Raw genomic sequence first — 16920 nt, 5'->3', positions numbered from 1 at the left:
AACATGCCACCATCATGCAGACTGATCGAAAGGCAGCCATTGCATGCAGAGTTGAGGAAAAACATCGCTTCCGCAGCGGCATCAACCAGATTTGGCAACATTCTTCAAAAGCAATCGAGAAGATGCACAGGTGCCTGACAGAGAGAGCAGTCAAGGACTGATACAGCACCTACTTTCATTAGCAGTCGACACATACCACCCATTGCAAAACTGTTTACAACTTTTGTTCTCTCCACGTAATAATAATGGGTCCACGGGATAGGGGGTCAAAAAAGGGCTTCTTACACGTTTCAAAGACTTTGGATTGAAGACCAAAGTATTTGAACAATTGTGTGGCGGCCTGACCCTAACCCAGCCGGGCCACCTGGTCACGTGACTGATGTGGATTTAACCAAAAATCACTGTGCGAAAACAAGCAAAGCCCCGCCAGGCGTTTGAGATCAGGTGCTAGTTCTGGCTGGCAAATGGCATCACTCGTTCCCAGCGTAAGCCCTTCTTTAAAAGACCAATATTCTGCAGGCCAGGTACTTGGTTTCAAAACACGATCTACCGGATAAGTGGGGGCCAAGCACGGTTTCCTTACCACCGCTTAGGACGGCACTCGGACTCAGGGGGAACAATCGGCGGCAAAGCAGTCACTGGGGCAAGGTCGCCAGCGACTGCAGAACCTCGGGTGGTCAGCAGAGGGCGGCAACAGTCTGCCATCGAGCCTCCACTGACAAAACATTCTCTGCCTTCCGACTTACTACCCTTGGTTCGATAAAGAAGAAGCATTTCAAAGACAGTTGATCGTTTAAATGCAAACAGGAATTCGCAATTGAAGTTCCATAATGCATACAACCGTGAGAATGAACATCTATGCGCAAGTAGTCAAACTTCCCTCAGATGCTGCTAAGGATTTTCACAGTAACTTCATTGCAGTGTTAAAATAAGCATACTTGTGACACTAATAAAGATTATTATTACACTGCAGCATTCGCTGAGATCTCACTCAAGTACTGTTGGTACTTGCGTCAATGCAAAATGTCTCACTTAGGCTCCGCTATTACCATGAATAATATCACTTCAAACTGCATTTAGCTTCTCTTTCATGTCCACCTTTTTAAAAAATTCGCTCATGGGGCGTGCCAGCATTTTTTACCCATCCCTAATTGCCCTCGAGGGGGCAATTAAAAATCAACCACATTGCTGTGGGTCTGGAGTCACATGTAGGCCCGACCAGGTAAGGACAGCAGATTTCCTTCCCTAAAAGACATCAGTGGGTTTTTATGACAATCGACAAATGGTCATTGTTAGACTTTTAATTCCAGATTTTTATTGATTTCACATTTCACCATCTGCAGTGGTCGGATTTGAGCCTGGGACTCCAAAGCTCTGGGTCTCTAGATTGCTAGTCCAGTGATAATACCACTACACCATCGCCTCCTGTCACTGGAAGGTCTTTTTAGAAACACTTCCGTTTTTTAAAAACCACTCCTGGGCGATTCCTGCACTGATGGCCGCAATCTAGTAGCTAAACACCGCCCGTTGTTCAATTAACTCCTCAATTGAAAGAGCGCAAAAGGTTGGTTGGTTAGGCGGCGAAAGGCGCTCCCGTCCACGAGTAGAGCTTCGTTTATCATCACTCAGTCGCCAGCACGTACCGCTGTGGATCCTCGAGGAACACCACCTCGGGCTGGATTCTCCGCCCCGACCCCAAAATCACGTTCAGTGATGGGGCGGAGAATCCCCGATGACGACGAAATAGGGGTACGCCGCGTGCCGTATTCACAGCCGCTGAACGTTGGCTGAGGGCCGCCCTGCAATGCTCCCCCCCGACCGGCCGAGTTCCCGACAGCGTGGGTCGTGTGTGGTCCCACCCATCAGGAACGCAGCGTGGCAACTGCAGACTCAATCCAGTGCTGCCACAGTCGGGGGAGGGCCGATCCACGGATGGGGGGAGGGGGGGCATTATTCGGGGCTGGGGGGGGTAGTCCGGGGAGCGCGAGCCGGCCAAAGTGGGGGAACGATTTTTGCGGGCCAGTTTCGCGGGCTGCGTCCGTCATGAAGCACGGTGCGGCCGCTGCTGTGCGGCCACGGACCTGCCAAACCTCTGGGCCGTATCGGCACCTCAAGCTGGGAGCTCTACGCTGCCTTCCTGCTCTCAAGCCCCCCCCCGGAAGCCGGGAATCGGTGGTCGTTTCGCGCCAGTTTTCCTGGCGTAAAACACCACCGTTTTCACGCAGGTGTGAGGACTTAGTCTCCAGAACAGAGAATCCAGCCCCTCATCCAACGGTGTCCATGACGGCGCGAACACTTGGGCCCAATATTGGAGAATCGCCCCCAGTATATTTTCTGTTTGCTTTAACCATTTTACGGCCATTGCATCAACCAATCCCTGTCTATTTGTATTAGGTTAGTTATATAAAGAAAGCTTACTTGTCCCCCTCACAGCAAATCGGGAATTTAATTGCACTTCCACCGTCATTCCTGTTCCCCGCACTCGCTCATATAAAACCTATCCTCGTGGAACTGTTACATTAGCAGAAATCGCATTAGGTGCGGCTGATGTCAAAGTGGAAGGAGCAGGAAACCAGAATGAGATGAGGGTAAATCCCGGGGTTTGAGAAGGTGAAGAGGCCGGGCGGTTACTACAGAGCTGGGAAAGTCACACAGGGAGCGAGGGAGGGACGAGACTATCAAGAGACTGAAATGCAAAGGGTAATTATTGACATCTGACAATGATGCATATGACGAATCTTGTCCAGGATGGAGTTAATGTAGTGACCCCGATGAATCAGATGTCGCCCCCATGCCGAAGTCTGATGCTCCAGCCCCAACTTTCCCAGAGTTTAAATGTGTGAGATTTCTAATTTCCCCAAGTCTTCTGTCCCCCTCTCAAATCTAGAGGCTTATACAACTGTAGCCCGTCATCAATACGCTTATTTTCCAATATCTGCTACCCAAACTATGGATCCACATTTCTCAATCAGAAAAGACTAATGTGCCCTCAAATCCAAACCTCTAACGCTGGCGGCTCAAGGTGCGGCCCTTCAGGCCTCCAGACTACAACCGTACTCGGGCAATGCATCAACACACGCCAATGAAGGCAATCGCGAGCTACAGTCACACTGAAACGTCGGGAAACGTACGCGACTCCCCTCTGTCAACGGGACCCTGGTTGTGGGCCATGCTGATCAATGCAGTGGCAGCAAAGTTCTGTGAAGGAATGTGACAAACCTTCGCTGGCAGCAAACACTTGTGGTTACGGGAGGACTGCACGAGCATTTCGTTTCCGACAAACATTAAGAACATTCCGTCCAAAGTTCAATAAGTTCCCAGGGAGCTCCAGCTTTGCACAGTCCTGGCGTCACTGAAGGTGACCCCGAGTGAGACACAATCTGGCTGTTGGGTCTCGCTATCAGTTAGAACAGAACACACCAGTTATTATTAATGCTTCCCTCGGACACAAACTGGCGTGAAAGTGGCACTGTGCCACAAAACGGTCAACAAGAGATCGGGAGCGTGCTTCTATCCAATAAAATACACACATGCCCACAAGGCCAATTTTCTAACAATTTCAGTCATTAAGGGGAGTTCTATTAAAGATATTATAGCCTCAACACTGGATCTATTAAAGATATTACTGTTATTTTAAAATTGATGTTGGCTCCAAAAAAAAAATGAATCATCTAATAACCCAAATTAAAGCACATGAATAAAACAGTAGGATACATATTATTTTGTGTTCACTTAAAGTGAAATTAACCGTGTTCTAACTAAGTGACTTAGAGTTTAGGGTGCCGGCAAATACACTTGGGGCTCAAGTGTGACCTTTGGGGCATTGGATTATGTTCTCATAAAAGAAAACTTTTTTTAACTTTAGCCCAGCGCACCAAGTAAGCGTTCCAACAAACAATACCATTTCTTGCGCATCTGCAACTCAGCAATGCCAGACTAAGTTTGATTATAATGAGGCACTGTCGGTATTAATAATCACACGCCAGCTCACGTTTCAACAAGTCAAACCCAAAACAGCAGAAGGGCAAAAAAAACTCCGCAACAATAACTCGTGCACAGAAACCCAACGCAGCCTCTTACCTCGTCTTCTTGTTACTCTCGCTTGCTGGGGTAGTCTCGCCCACTGAAAGAGGAATAGAAAGAAAGAATGAGCCACTGAGGGAGTGGGTAAAAATGAGACAGGCAACCGAAAACGAGATAAGTTCCTCCTCTCCGTGACAAGAATTAAAGTTTTTCTGTCTTGCTTGGCTCATGTGTTTTAGACTCAGGCACGCACAGCACACATCCAAGGCAGGCACACAGACAGACAGACATGCACAACACACACCACACACAGGCAGGCACACACAGGCAGACATGTACAACACACACCACACAGGCAGGCACACACAGGCAGACATATACAACACACACCACACAGGCAGGCACACACAACACACAGCACACACAGGCAGGCACACACACACACAGAGACACACAACACACACCACACACAGGCAGGCACACACACAGACAGACACACACAACACAGGCAGGCACACACAACACACACCACACACAGGCAGGCACACACAACACACACCACACACAGGCAGGCACACACACAGACAGACACACACAACACAGGCAGGCACACACAACACACACCACACACAGGCAGGCACACACAACACACACCACACACAGGCAGGCACACACACAGACAGACACACACAACACACACCATACACAGGCAGACATACACACACAGGTACAGGCACGAACACACACACACAGGCAGACACGCACAACACACACCACACACAGGCAGGCACGCACAGGCAAACACGCACAACACACACCACACACAGGCAAACACGCACAACACACGGGCAGGCATACACACACCAAGTTACAGGCACTGGCACACACACACACAGGCAGACACACACACACACAGACGCCCACACAAAGATGCCCAAACACACACAGATGCCCACACACCACACACAGGCAGGCACACACACAGGCACACAGGTAGGCACACACAAGACACACACAGGCACATACACACAGGCACAGACAGACACAAACACACGCATATGCCCACACACACAGATACCCACATACACACACAGATGCCCACACACACAAACATACAGACAGTCACGCACAAACAGGCAGACACACAGGTAGACACACACAGGTAGACACAAACAGGCAGACACACAGGTAGACACACACAGGCAGACACACACAGGCAGACACACACACAGGCAGACACACACACAGGCAGACACACACACAGGCAGACACACACACAGGCAGACACACACACAGGCAGACACACACACAGGCAGACACACACACACACAGGCAGACACACACACACAGGCAGACACACACACAGGCAGACACACACACACAGGCAGACACACACACACAGGCAGACACACACACACAGGCAGACACACACACACAGGCAGACACAGGTAGACACACACAGGTAGACACACACACAGGCAGACACACACACAGGCAGACACACACACAGGCAGACGCACACAGGTAGACACACACAGGCAGACACACACAGGCAGTAGTTGATGCACTCTGGAAGAGAAGCCATTCAGCCTCTCGAGTCTGTCCCACTATTCAATGAAATAATGGCTGCTCTTATCTCTGTACTTTCCTCCAGCCCTACATTCATCTGAGATCTCAGCGGTCCCAGAATTCTGCCCCTCCTTGCACATCCCCAATTTAATTTGCTCCACCACTGGAACCCACGATTTCAGCGATTTAGACCCTAAGCTCCGGAATCCCGTCCCCATGCCTCTCTACGTCTCTCTTCGGAACTCCAAGCTGTGGATGCTGAGTTGATGAGCGTATTCTGGATTGAAATCAATAGATTCTGGCAGTAAGGGATGCGCGGATGGGGCAGAAAAGTAGAAATTATGTCAAATCTCAGCCATGTTCTCAATGAATGGCAGAGTAGGCCTGAGGGAGCCTGCGGCCTACTCCTGTTTTTTACGTTCCCTTCTCGGAGATGCTCAGTGAAGCCAACCGGCCCGAACATGGGGTTTGAGTTAAATGTTGTTTGAAACCCGTTGCAGCTCCTGGGGACATTTGACTATATTTTATTGCAAGCTGTTGGTGGTGCGTTAACTACAGTTAACTATATCCATAAGCAACCAGCAGAGTTAATTCTGCGAGAGGTAGGGTTCTTTAACCTCTGCGACTGCTTAACAAAGTACCTTGCCCTCATTGTAAAGTTACTTCATTCTCAAAAATAAAAACACACTTACTACTGGCAATAACAAGAGTTAAAGATTTTGACATACACAACCGTAAGCATTGAAAGCTGAGCGCCCGTCTCCTATTCATCCATTTTTAATGCTAATTTCTGTCACAATGTGGGTCGGGACCCTCCCGTTTACTGCAACAAGCGCCAGGGTCACGGGGTCAAACATTAATAGGATTAACGACACTTTTGTACTCGTGCCCTCATCCCCTCATCGCGAGCTTACTGGAATTTGCTTTTCTTTGAAAAGCTGGATGTCATTAGGGCTCCACAATTACTGAGAAGGCCGAAACATTCTGAAGGCTTTACCCCCCCCCCCCCCCCCCCACGTCAACTTTACTCAGAAGCAACTTTCTGTCTTGCTCAGATAGACACAAGTGAAGGCAGACGGCATGAACCCAATCCCCTCTGCCAGCAAGTAAATAAGCCAGGCCCCCAGGAGAGCAGCTACATGCCAGAACTGTGCAATTGCATCAACTAGAACTGCCGTGTTGTTCACCCTGGGGTAACACGGACTGCACACGATGCAGTTAACTGATCAAGCATACACCAAACGGAGGCGTTGGTTCAATAAGATTTATTGAACTTCAGTAATGAAGCACACAGTTGCCTGTGGGTTGACTCTCTACTCCTCTAAGTAAACTAACATTAACTATCTAGACCAGGCTAGCTCCGATCCACGTGTAGAAGGTGTGGAATGATTTGTACACCCTGACTGTCACTACAGTTGTCACCAGTGGAAAGAGGCAGAGTGCTGATGCCTTGTGTGTTTTATAGTTGGAAGCCCCCCTCTGGTGTTCTGTCTGGTGAGTGGGCGTGTTCTGTTCTGTACGTTGATTGGCTCACCTGGGTGTCTGTCACTGCCTGCTTTTACTTCGTGATGTGCATGGGTGCAGATTATGACAAGAACAAGGAGGCAGCCATTCAGCTCTCAAGTGAATTATGTCATTCTGTTTCATCCTGGCTGACCTGCATCCTATTTCTGACCCAACCTGGCCCCACAACCCTTGATTGATCTTGCGGACCAAAATCTCCCCAAGCTCACTTTTCACATTTCCAATTGGCCTCCCAGCCTCCGAGGCCTTGGGGGAGAGACAGGGTCCCAGATTGTCCGTGGGGTGGTGCAGGAAAAGTGAACAGGAACATTACTTACAATGCTCGGTGCCAGTCATTTGAGCGAGGATGCAGAATGAGCGTGACTGAGCAGTGCCCGTCTTTGGCTGCCAGTCTTCAGTATCTTGCATCAAGCGTTTCTTGCTCTGATCACTCAGGGCGTGATGATGGACATCAGGTTGGACACTGGCCATATATCGCCGGGGGGAGCTGTATTCGAGGAAAGAAGTGGCCATTAAAAAAGACATTAGACACTTGCCCCGTCGTCAACGATGAACCATTATCATTACCCGTAACTGGAGCAGCATTATCCTTCTGACGTCCACAATTAATAATATATACAGTCATTTTAATGGCAAAACATTTTCGTATGAGGAGCGGTTGAGGACTCTGGGTCTGTACTCGTTGGAGTTTAGAAGGATGAGGGGGGGATCTTATTGAAACTTACATTGACTGCTCGCAGGTTTTGAAATTTGACAATTTTCAAGCACCTAGAACATAGAACAGTACAGCACAGAACAGGCCCTTCGGCCCTCAATGTTGTGCCGAGCCATGATCACCCTACTCAAACCCACGTATCCACCCTATACCCGTTACCCAACAACCCCCCCCTTAACCTTACTTTTATTAGGACACTACGGGCAATTTAGCATGGCCAATCCACCTAACCCGCACATCTTTGGACTGTGGGAGGAAACCGGAGCACCCGGAGGAAACCCACGCACACAGGGGGAGGACGTGCAGACTCCACACAGACAGTGACCCAGCCGGGAATCGAACCTGGGACCCTGGAGCTGTGAAGCATTTATGCTAACCACCATGCTACCCTGCTGCCCCTGCTACCCTGCTGCCCCTCTTCGTACCTTGGCTAAATGGCCATTACCCAGTCTGCGAGGCCTGGATAGAGTAGACGTGGAGAGGATGTTTCCACTTGTGGGAAAAACTAGAACCAGAAGGCACAGCCTCAGACTAACGGGACGATCCTTTAAAACAGAGATGAGGAGGAATTTCTTCAGCCAGAGGGTGGTGAATCTGTGGAACTCTTTGCCGCAGAAGGCTGTGGAGGGCAAATCACTGGGTGTCTATAAGACAGAGTTAGATAGGTTCTTGATTAATAAGGGGATCAGGGGTTATGGGGAGAAGGCAGGAGAATGAGGATGAAAAAAATATCAGCCATGATTGAATGGCGGAGCAGACTCGATGGGCCGAGTGGCTTAATTCTGCTCCTCTGCCTTATGGTCTTATTTAAATCAAGGCTTCCCCAATCACTCAAAATGACGCATTTCCAGGAATGCTTTTGATCCGAAGTGCTGCAAGTTACTGATCTTGCTCACAATAGTAACAATACCATCAAACATGACAACACAACGGCAAGACCACAATCACCTCAGCACTGACGGAGGCAGGGAGCACTCATTCAGGATTTCAACTTGAAGCTTCTCAGCAGGAGGTTTATCAAAGGAAATACATCACAGAAACAGGCCAACTGTCCCAAGCAGCCCACATTGGGTGCTCATGGTCCACTCAAGCCTCCTCCTATCCTTCCTCATCTCAATCTACCATCGGAAGCCTCAATTCCCTTCTCCCTCGTAACAAGTATCTTGCATGTCCTCGTGATAGAAGAGACCAAACACATCCCAATAATAGTGGAAAATCAATGGGTAAAATGGAAGAGGGATAACGAAAAACCATCACCAGAGAAAAAGTAGAGTACCAGGAAAATTAACAGCTGACAACTCTCCGTGACCTGGTGGCCTGTATCCTCGGGTTTTAAGGCCATTTGTCCATCTAGTCTCACCTACACTGCCCCTTGTGCTTTCCATTTCGTGTTCGCTGATCTGAGTCCAGGATTTCCATCTGCCCTCGTCTGTTGATGGGAAAAGGATGAGTTCGTTTGGCCCTTCGACACAGTTCTGACTCTATCTGAACTCCATCAACTCCTCCACACCATTATTCGCTGGTTCTAAACCCAAGGTTATAGCCTCATGTTCTAGGTGTCTCCCACCAGTCCCTTCACCACCAACTCATTTAGTCATCTTAAAACCTTATAAATCTTTGAACCCTTTAAACTTAAAGGTGTGGGTGTGTGCCATGGGCAGTAATGGGCATCGCTACAATCGTCTGTGCAATAGCCAACAGTACCCATCATCTAGGCTCATGACTGGGTAATGGCCATTTAGCCAAGGTACGAGGAGGTGCTTGAAAATTGTCACATTTCAAGACCTGCAAGGGAAGGTGAAAAAAGAAAACAACATTACACGAGCAAAATAATTCATTGTTGTTCAGGTACTTGGCAGTGTCTTCTTCCTCTCTCCGCTTTGTCTGCATTTTCTCCTGTGTGGTTTATCTGTGACACAGCTGCTCTCTCGCCCTCTCTGAGCTGGAGGTGGTGGAGAAAAAATAAACCAGCTGGCATCTTCCACCGGCCAACACAGCTCATGATGTGGGGCTCGGTTATTCCAAGGAACCGCCTCAAAATCATGTAAGCTCCCCCAAAAAACACTGCACCAATCAGAAAAACACCTCCGCTGTGTGTGGCTGTCAGTCACGGCATTAACCAAAAGCAAAAAAGTGAAAAGACCTGCAGAATTACCGTCCAGGAAGCGGTCTCCTTTAGAGATGGAAAGGCCGAGTTTGAAGCCAACGTTTGAAACACATGGAAAAAGCAGACGACAAGTTTCCAAAGATGGAGGAAGAAAGGCAAAATAAATTAAAACATGACTCAAGAGTACAAGACAATTCTAGGACACACCGAAGGAATTAGCTCAAACACACAAACCAGAAAACATTTTTTATAAAGTTGATCTAAACCTCAGGTATAAAACCTCTTCAAGAAAGTAAGATTGTGCGACGGGGTGCAGAGAATATTCCGGAGGATATTCCAGAGCTTGGGGCCCGGGCAACAGAAGGCACAGCAACCAATGGCGGAGCAATTCAAATCGGGGAGGCTGACAAGAATGAGCGGAGTGTAGAGATTACCGAGCGTTGTGGGGCTGGAGGAGATGGCAGAGATAGGGACAGAGAGAGAGGCCATGGAGAGATTTGACAACAAGCACGAGAACTTCAAAATCAAGGCATTGCTTGCCTGGGAGCCAGTGAGGATCAGAGATGGCACTGCCCACCTCAGGTGATGGGGGAACGGGACGTGGTGCCCAGTTGAGAATTTTGGATGACCTCAAGTTCTCAGAGAGTGGAATGTGGAGGCCAGTTAGGGCGGCAAAGGAATAGGCAAGTTTGAATTGAACAAAGACAGGAATGAGGGTTTCAGCAGCAAATGGGCTGAGAGAGGGGCAAAGTCGTTATGGTGGCGGAAATAGGCAGTCTTAGCGACGGCACAAATAAGAGGCCGGAAGGTCGTCTCAAGGTCGAAAGTGTCACCCAAGTTGTGAACGGACTGGCTTAACTTTCCGGCTGTTGCCCCGGGGGTGGGATGGAGTGGGAATCTCGGAAATAGTTTGGAGCAGGGTCTGAAAACAATGGCTTCTCCATTCCCAATATTTAATTGAGAGTCAGAAAGGGTTTGTGTTTTTTAAAAGAATACCTTTACGGAGAAGCTAGGTAAGAACATGAGGCAGAAAGAATGTGCAGAAAGTTAGGGGGCATGGGGTACATAGAAATTTGGCTGTCTGGATACAGAATTGGCTGGCCAAAAGAAGACAGCGAGTGGTAGTGGATGGAAAGTATTCCGCCTGGAGGTCGGTGACCAGTGGTGTCCCGCAAGGATCTGTTCTGGGGCCTCTGCTCTTTGTGGTTTTTATAAATGACTTGGATGAGGAAGTGGAAGGGTGGGTTAGTAAGTTTGCCGATGTCACGAAGGTTGGGGGAGATAGAGTTGAGGGTTGTTGCAGGTTACAACAGGACATTGACAGGATGCAGAGTTGGGCTGAGAAGTGGCAGATGGAGTTCAACCTTGATAAATGTGAAGTGATTCATTTTGGAAGGTCGAATTTGAATGCTGAATACAGGGTTAAAGGCAGGATTCTTGGAAGTGTGGAGGAACAGAGGGATCTTGGGGTCCACATAGATAGATCCCTCAAAGTTCCCACCCTGATTGATAGGGTTGTTAAGAAGGTATATGGTGTGTTGTCTTTCATTAACAGGGGGATTGAGTTTAAGAGCTGCGAGGTTTTGCTGCAGCTTTATAAAACTCTAGTTAGACCACACTTGGAATATTGTGTCCAGTTCTAGTCACCTCATTATAGGAAGGATGTGGATGTTTTGGAGAGGGTACAGAGGAGATTTACCAGGATGCTGCCTGGACTGGAGGGCATGAAGAAAGGTTGAGGGAGCTAGGGCTTTTCTCACTGGAGCGAAGAAGGCAGAGAGGTGACTTGATAGAGGTGTACAAGGTGATGAGAGGCATGGATAGAGTGGATAGCCTGAGACTTTTCCCCAGGGTAGAAATGGCTGTCATGAGGGGACATAATTTTAAGGTGATTGGAGGAAGGTATTGGGGAGATGTCAGAGGTAGGTTCTTTACACAGAGAGTGTTGGGTGTGTGGAATGCACTGCCAGCAGAGGTGGTGGAGTCAAAGTCATTAGGGACATTTAAGCGTCTCTTAGACAGGCACATGGACAGCAGTGAATTGAAGGGGTGTAGGTTAGGTTGATCTTAGATTAGGAGAAAGGGCCTGTACTCTGCTGTACTGTTCTATGTTCAAGCGGGTGAGGTGAAGTAGGGAGCAAGGGAGTTTGTGCAGAGCACTAATCACTGAGATGGGCCAAATGGCCTGTGCCCATAGTGAGGCTCTGGGTCACTGTCTGTGTGGAGTTTGCGCATTCTCCCCGTGTCTGCATGGTTTCCCCTCCATAACCCAAAGATGTGCAGGGAAAGTGGATTGGCCATGCTAAATTGCCCCTTAATTGGAAAAAATGAATTAGGTCCTCTAAATTTATTTTTTTAAAAGAATTACATTCGTCTGACTGTCCAACCCACAGGTGATGAGATATTCTGCCAGGGGGTCGTTATGATAAGATAGCAAATTCTCAAGTCACTTTCTTCTGATTATATCGAATGGATGCTTGATGTGGCCGGAAGCAAATTAATCAAATTTGCTTGGGCACTCTCGCTTGTCCCAGAATGATTGCAACTACACTGATTCTTCAAACCCAGGCTTAAGAAGTGGTTCAAAGCAATCATGTTTAAAAATAACCTCGCCAAAAAATTTAAATCACGTGTTTCGGAAGAGGGAAAATTACACTTTAAGCAAGAATGTCACATTTAGGTCTGTGGCTGTGACTGGCTTAAGTACATCTTAGGAACATCGGAACAGGAGGAGGCCATTCAGCCCCTCAAGGTTATTCCACCACTCAATTAGATCATGATTCCGCTGCATCTCAATTCCCATCTACCCATCCTCCTTGGTCCCTAATCTTCAGTACCCGTTGCCAACAAAAACCTGACCAATTTCAGCTTTGGTAGAATTTTCAATTGAAGTTCAGGCCTCGCAACTTTTTGAGAGGAGAAAATTAGACTTTCGCTACCCTTTGTGTAAAGAAGTGCTTCCTGACATCGCCCCTGAATGGTCGAGCTCCAATTCTAACATAAATCCCCGCTGTTCTTTTGCTGCTCCCCAAAACAACAACATTCCAACTCTCTTAATCTTAAAACGCAGTCAGTTTTGCGAAAGGATAATTAATATCCCATTGCATTAAAGTAGGGAATTCTTGCAAAGGATGTTACGGGAAAAAGTGCTGCGGATTGATTCCAAATCTAAAAAATAAGAACAGGCAGGCAATGGCAATCTACTTACTCGGAAACGTACGTAGGGCCACTGGCAGGCACAGAGGAGAGCAATAGCATGAGGCACAGTGGCGTCAAGAGTGATCCATGGAAAAGAAATGATGGAGTGAAGATGAAAAGGCAAAAGATACATGACATGCATGAAAAATACGAATAATTAGGCAAGCCAAGTATTCTTGCAACGCAGGAGGCTGGGGGAAGAAGAGGAACGCAGGAAGCTGTGTCGGGGTGGGGGGGGGGGTAGAAGGAGGAACGCAGGAGGCTGGGGGGGTGGGTGGGAGAGGAAGATTAAGAATGCAGGAGGCTTGGGGCGAAGGAGGAAGGCAGGGGGAAGGTAGGAGGCTGAGGGAGGGTTGCAAAACACGCACATGATCTCAAACTCTCACACATCATACTTCAGTTCAGCCCGTGTTGCCCGTGGTGCCTGACTGGTTAGATATGCTACTTGAACCTTGAATGATTCTAATGACATGAGAGCGTTCTGGTCAACACCGAGATGTTCTGGGAAACCAACGCCGTCTGGTGCATCTTTGGGCCAGACGTGTGTGACTTTTCTCCCTAACCTTTGTGAAGTTACACCCAACAGAACATGTGCGATGAGGGGCTAGCACAGCAGACCCCGCGACTCTACCACTGATCACAGGTTAGTTGATAGTAGAACCATAGAATTTACAGTGCAGAAGGAGGCCACTCGGCCCATCGAGACTGCACCGGCTCTTGAAAAGAGCACCCTACCCAAGCCCACACCTCCACCCTATCCCCATAACCCAGTAACCTCACCCAACACAAAGGGCAATTTTGGACACTAAGGGCAATTGATCATGGCCAATCCACCTAACCTGCACATCTTTGGACTGTGGGAGGAAACCGGAGCACCCGGAGGAAACCCATGCGCACACAGGGAGGACGTGCAGACTCTGCACAGACACTGACCCATGCCAGGAATCGAACCTGCTGTGAAGCAAATGTGCTAATCACTGTGCTACCGTACTGTCCAGGTATTCCTCATTCCCAGAAATTCCCAGATGGCGATCAGCACCTTAAATTTGGTGGAATTCCCAGGCCACGTGTTGTGCTTCAGAGCACAGCTCTGAGGGCAGGGAACGGGGGAATGGAAAGGATCCGACACACAACCCTCATTTAAACAGCAAACAGTGTTTTATCTAAAAGTGTTGAGATGAGGACAGAAAGTAAATATGAAATGACATGAGATGAGTTTAAATATGAGAGGAAGTCAGTGGAACATCTTGAAGGTAATAATTTGTAACGAAGTGCAGCGCAGCCTGCAGAGATCCAGAGTTTGGAGCCCCATGGCCTTGCATCCTAAACTAGGGACCTCATAAAGCCCGTATTTAGAGATAATGCTTGCTGAATATAACCCGCACATTCACGGGGATGGGAGCAAGGAACATTGTGGGTTGAGTTCTCCCAAAATATGACTAAGGGCGCAATTCTAAAATCCCGTTGCACCTGGTGCAGCTCCCACTCTGCCCAGAAAATATTGGGAGAGTCCCTAAACAGGATTCGCGCTGGGCGCCGAACACAGCGCCATGCTTCCCGTCGGCAGTGCCCGCACAATCTGGTTCATACCCTCACTGGGCGTCAACCAGACTCGCACGTTTAAATGGGTATTTACACTCATTTATATATGCCCAGCATTTGAGAGGTTGGAGTCCCCGACAGCCGGGGATTCAGTGCCCTCGCAAGCGCAACGCGAGGCCAGCGGGAATCACAAACTGGTTTCCAAAAATGAAAACCGGACATGTTGACCACACCCGGGGGCAAAGGGGGGGCTGAGAAGCCAATGGAGCTCCTGGGTGGTCAGGGACACTGTGGGCACTCCAGCCTGGCACTGTCAACCTGGCAGTGCCAAATTGGCAGTTGGCAATCGGGAGCTCCAATGGTCTCCGCGTCCCCCTAGCATGGTCATCGTGTCTGGTCCGCTTTGATGGAGACCAATAGTGATTCCCGCCATCCTCACGCTACGCCACCTGGAGCGCTGAGTCCCGGAAGCCAGGGGACTTTGGTGAAACCCACATATCTATATTTAAATGAGTTTACGTGCTAATTTGAATATGCTAATCTGGTTCACGCATAACGAGGGCATGAACCAGATCTCATCAGGTTCCGAGGACCGGGAGCATCGCCCTAATTGGGCGCCCATTTAGGGGCTCTTCTACTAATCTCCGGAAATAGCGGGAGGTACACCGGGTGCAATGTAGGAGAGATTCCCCCCCCCCCCTCCTCCCCCCCACCCCACATGTGCGCGCACAAATGCTGGAAACCTGGAACACTAACAACTGGCAATGGGTAACACAATCATGTGTAAAGGGAAAAGGCGGATTAACATTTCGGGAAGAGCATATTATTGAGAACCGGGAATGCGATCAGGAACTACTTCCAGCCAAGTTCTCACCCCCAAAAATCTGCCTCGTCTCTCTGATGCTAATGGACCTTCAGTCTGATTCCAGTAATTGGCGTCTCCACCCACCCCTTTATCTTTGGGTTATGTCAGCTAGAATTTTCATCAGCAGTTTCCAACACAACTTCCATGATTTTCAGAGGAGTCTGACTTAGGTGCTGGTTGACTGGAAAATTATTTTCATTGCTTTCCGACTGTCGGGCGAGTAAGAGACGAGGATGGTGACAGAAAGGAAGAACACATCTTCAAGTGTAAGCAAGACAAAAAGATTAAAGTAGAGGAAATTCAATCGCCAAAGTCTATTTTTTGAGAGCTGCACTGATTCCACAAGCTGCCTTTTGCTGCCATTTTCTGCTTGTGAGAAAGTATCAGCTGCACAATTAGGCTTCTGAATGCATATTAGCTTTTTTTGTAAAACAGTAAGATTTTGTTCCATGCCTCAAGCACAAATGCAACATTCACTTAAACAGCCTCCCAAATTAGATGTTTAGGAAGATTCATTCTGCTCAGCTTGAGGACTGCCAATTCTGAATGGCTGAAGTCGCACTAGTAGGAGAGACTAGAACCCGAAGGCACAACCTCAGACTGAAGGGACAATCCTTTAAAACAGAGATGAGGAGGAATTTCTTCAGCCAGAGGCTGGTGAATCTGTGGGACTTTTTGCCGCAGAAGGCTGTGGAGGCCAAATCACTGAGTGTCTTTAAGAGAGAGATAGATAGGTTCTTGATTAATAACGGGATCAGGGATTATGGGGAGAAGGGGGGAGAATGGGGATGAGAAACACATCAGCCATGATTGAATAGCGGAGCGGACCTGATGGGTCAAATGGCCTAATTTTGCTCCAATGTCTTCTGGTCATTCACTGGGCAAAACTTTTCCTCCTATTGTCACTGCTTTCTTTGCCAATAACCTTAAATCTGTGCCCTCTTGTTCTTGAGCCTTCTGCCAGTGGGAACATTCTTACCCAATCTACTCTGTCCAGACCCCTCCTGATTTTGAACACCTCTATCAAATCGCCTCTTCTGCCAGGAAAACAGTCCGAACTTCACCAATCTATCTACGCAACTGAAGCTCCTCTCTCTCTGGGACCATTCTTGCGAATACATTCTGCTCTCTCTCTAAAGCCTTCACATCATTGCTAAAGCCTGGTTCCCAGAATTGGACACAATACTCCTGTTGAGGCTGAACGAATGTTTTACGCAGGCTTAACATAACTTCCTTTGTCTTGTACTCTATGGCCCCTACTCATAAAGCCCAGGATGCTTTATTAACCACTTTCTCAACCTGTCCTGCCAAATTCAATGATTTAATGCACATCATAGAATCATAGAATTTACACAAAACAGAAGGCAGCCATTCAGC

General features: G+C 48.3%; 1 protein-coding gene across 8 annotated transcripts in view; it reads right to left on the bottom strand.

The window, feature by feature from the left end:
• pdlim5a (PDZ and LIM domain 5a) overlaps positions 1–16920 on the bottom strand; it is a 292715-nt gene that overhangs the window by 97038 nt on the left and 178757 nt on the right. For 5 of the 8 annotated variants that reach the window (XM_038792764.1, XM_038792763.1, XM_038792761.1 and 2 more), the window contains exons 6-8: positions 9987–10004; positions 7434–7603; positions 4081–4123 (exon numbers count right to left, since the gene is read on the bottom strand). In XM_038792764.1, coding sequence (XP_038648692.1) covers positions 4081–4123; positions 7434–7603; positions 9987–10004 — 231 coding nt within the window. Of the gene's footprint in view, positions 1–4080; positions 4124–7433; positions 7604–9986; positions 10005–13146; positions 13168–16920 lie in introns of all 8 variants that reach the window. The other 3 variants (XM_038792765.1, XM_038792767.1, XM_038792768.1) reach the window with 2 other exon arrangements.

This window comes from Scyliorhinus canicula, chromosome 3 (genome assembly GCF_902713615.1).
Source record: "Scyliorhinus canicula chromosome 3, sScyCan1.1, whole genome shotgun sequence".
Taxonomy (NCBI): Eukaryota; Metazoa; Chordata; class Chondrichthyes; order Carcharhiniformes; family Scyliorhinidae; genus Scyliorhinus; species Scyliorhinus canicula.
This window is presented reverse-complemented; position numbering and strand designations above follow the sequence as displayed.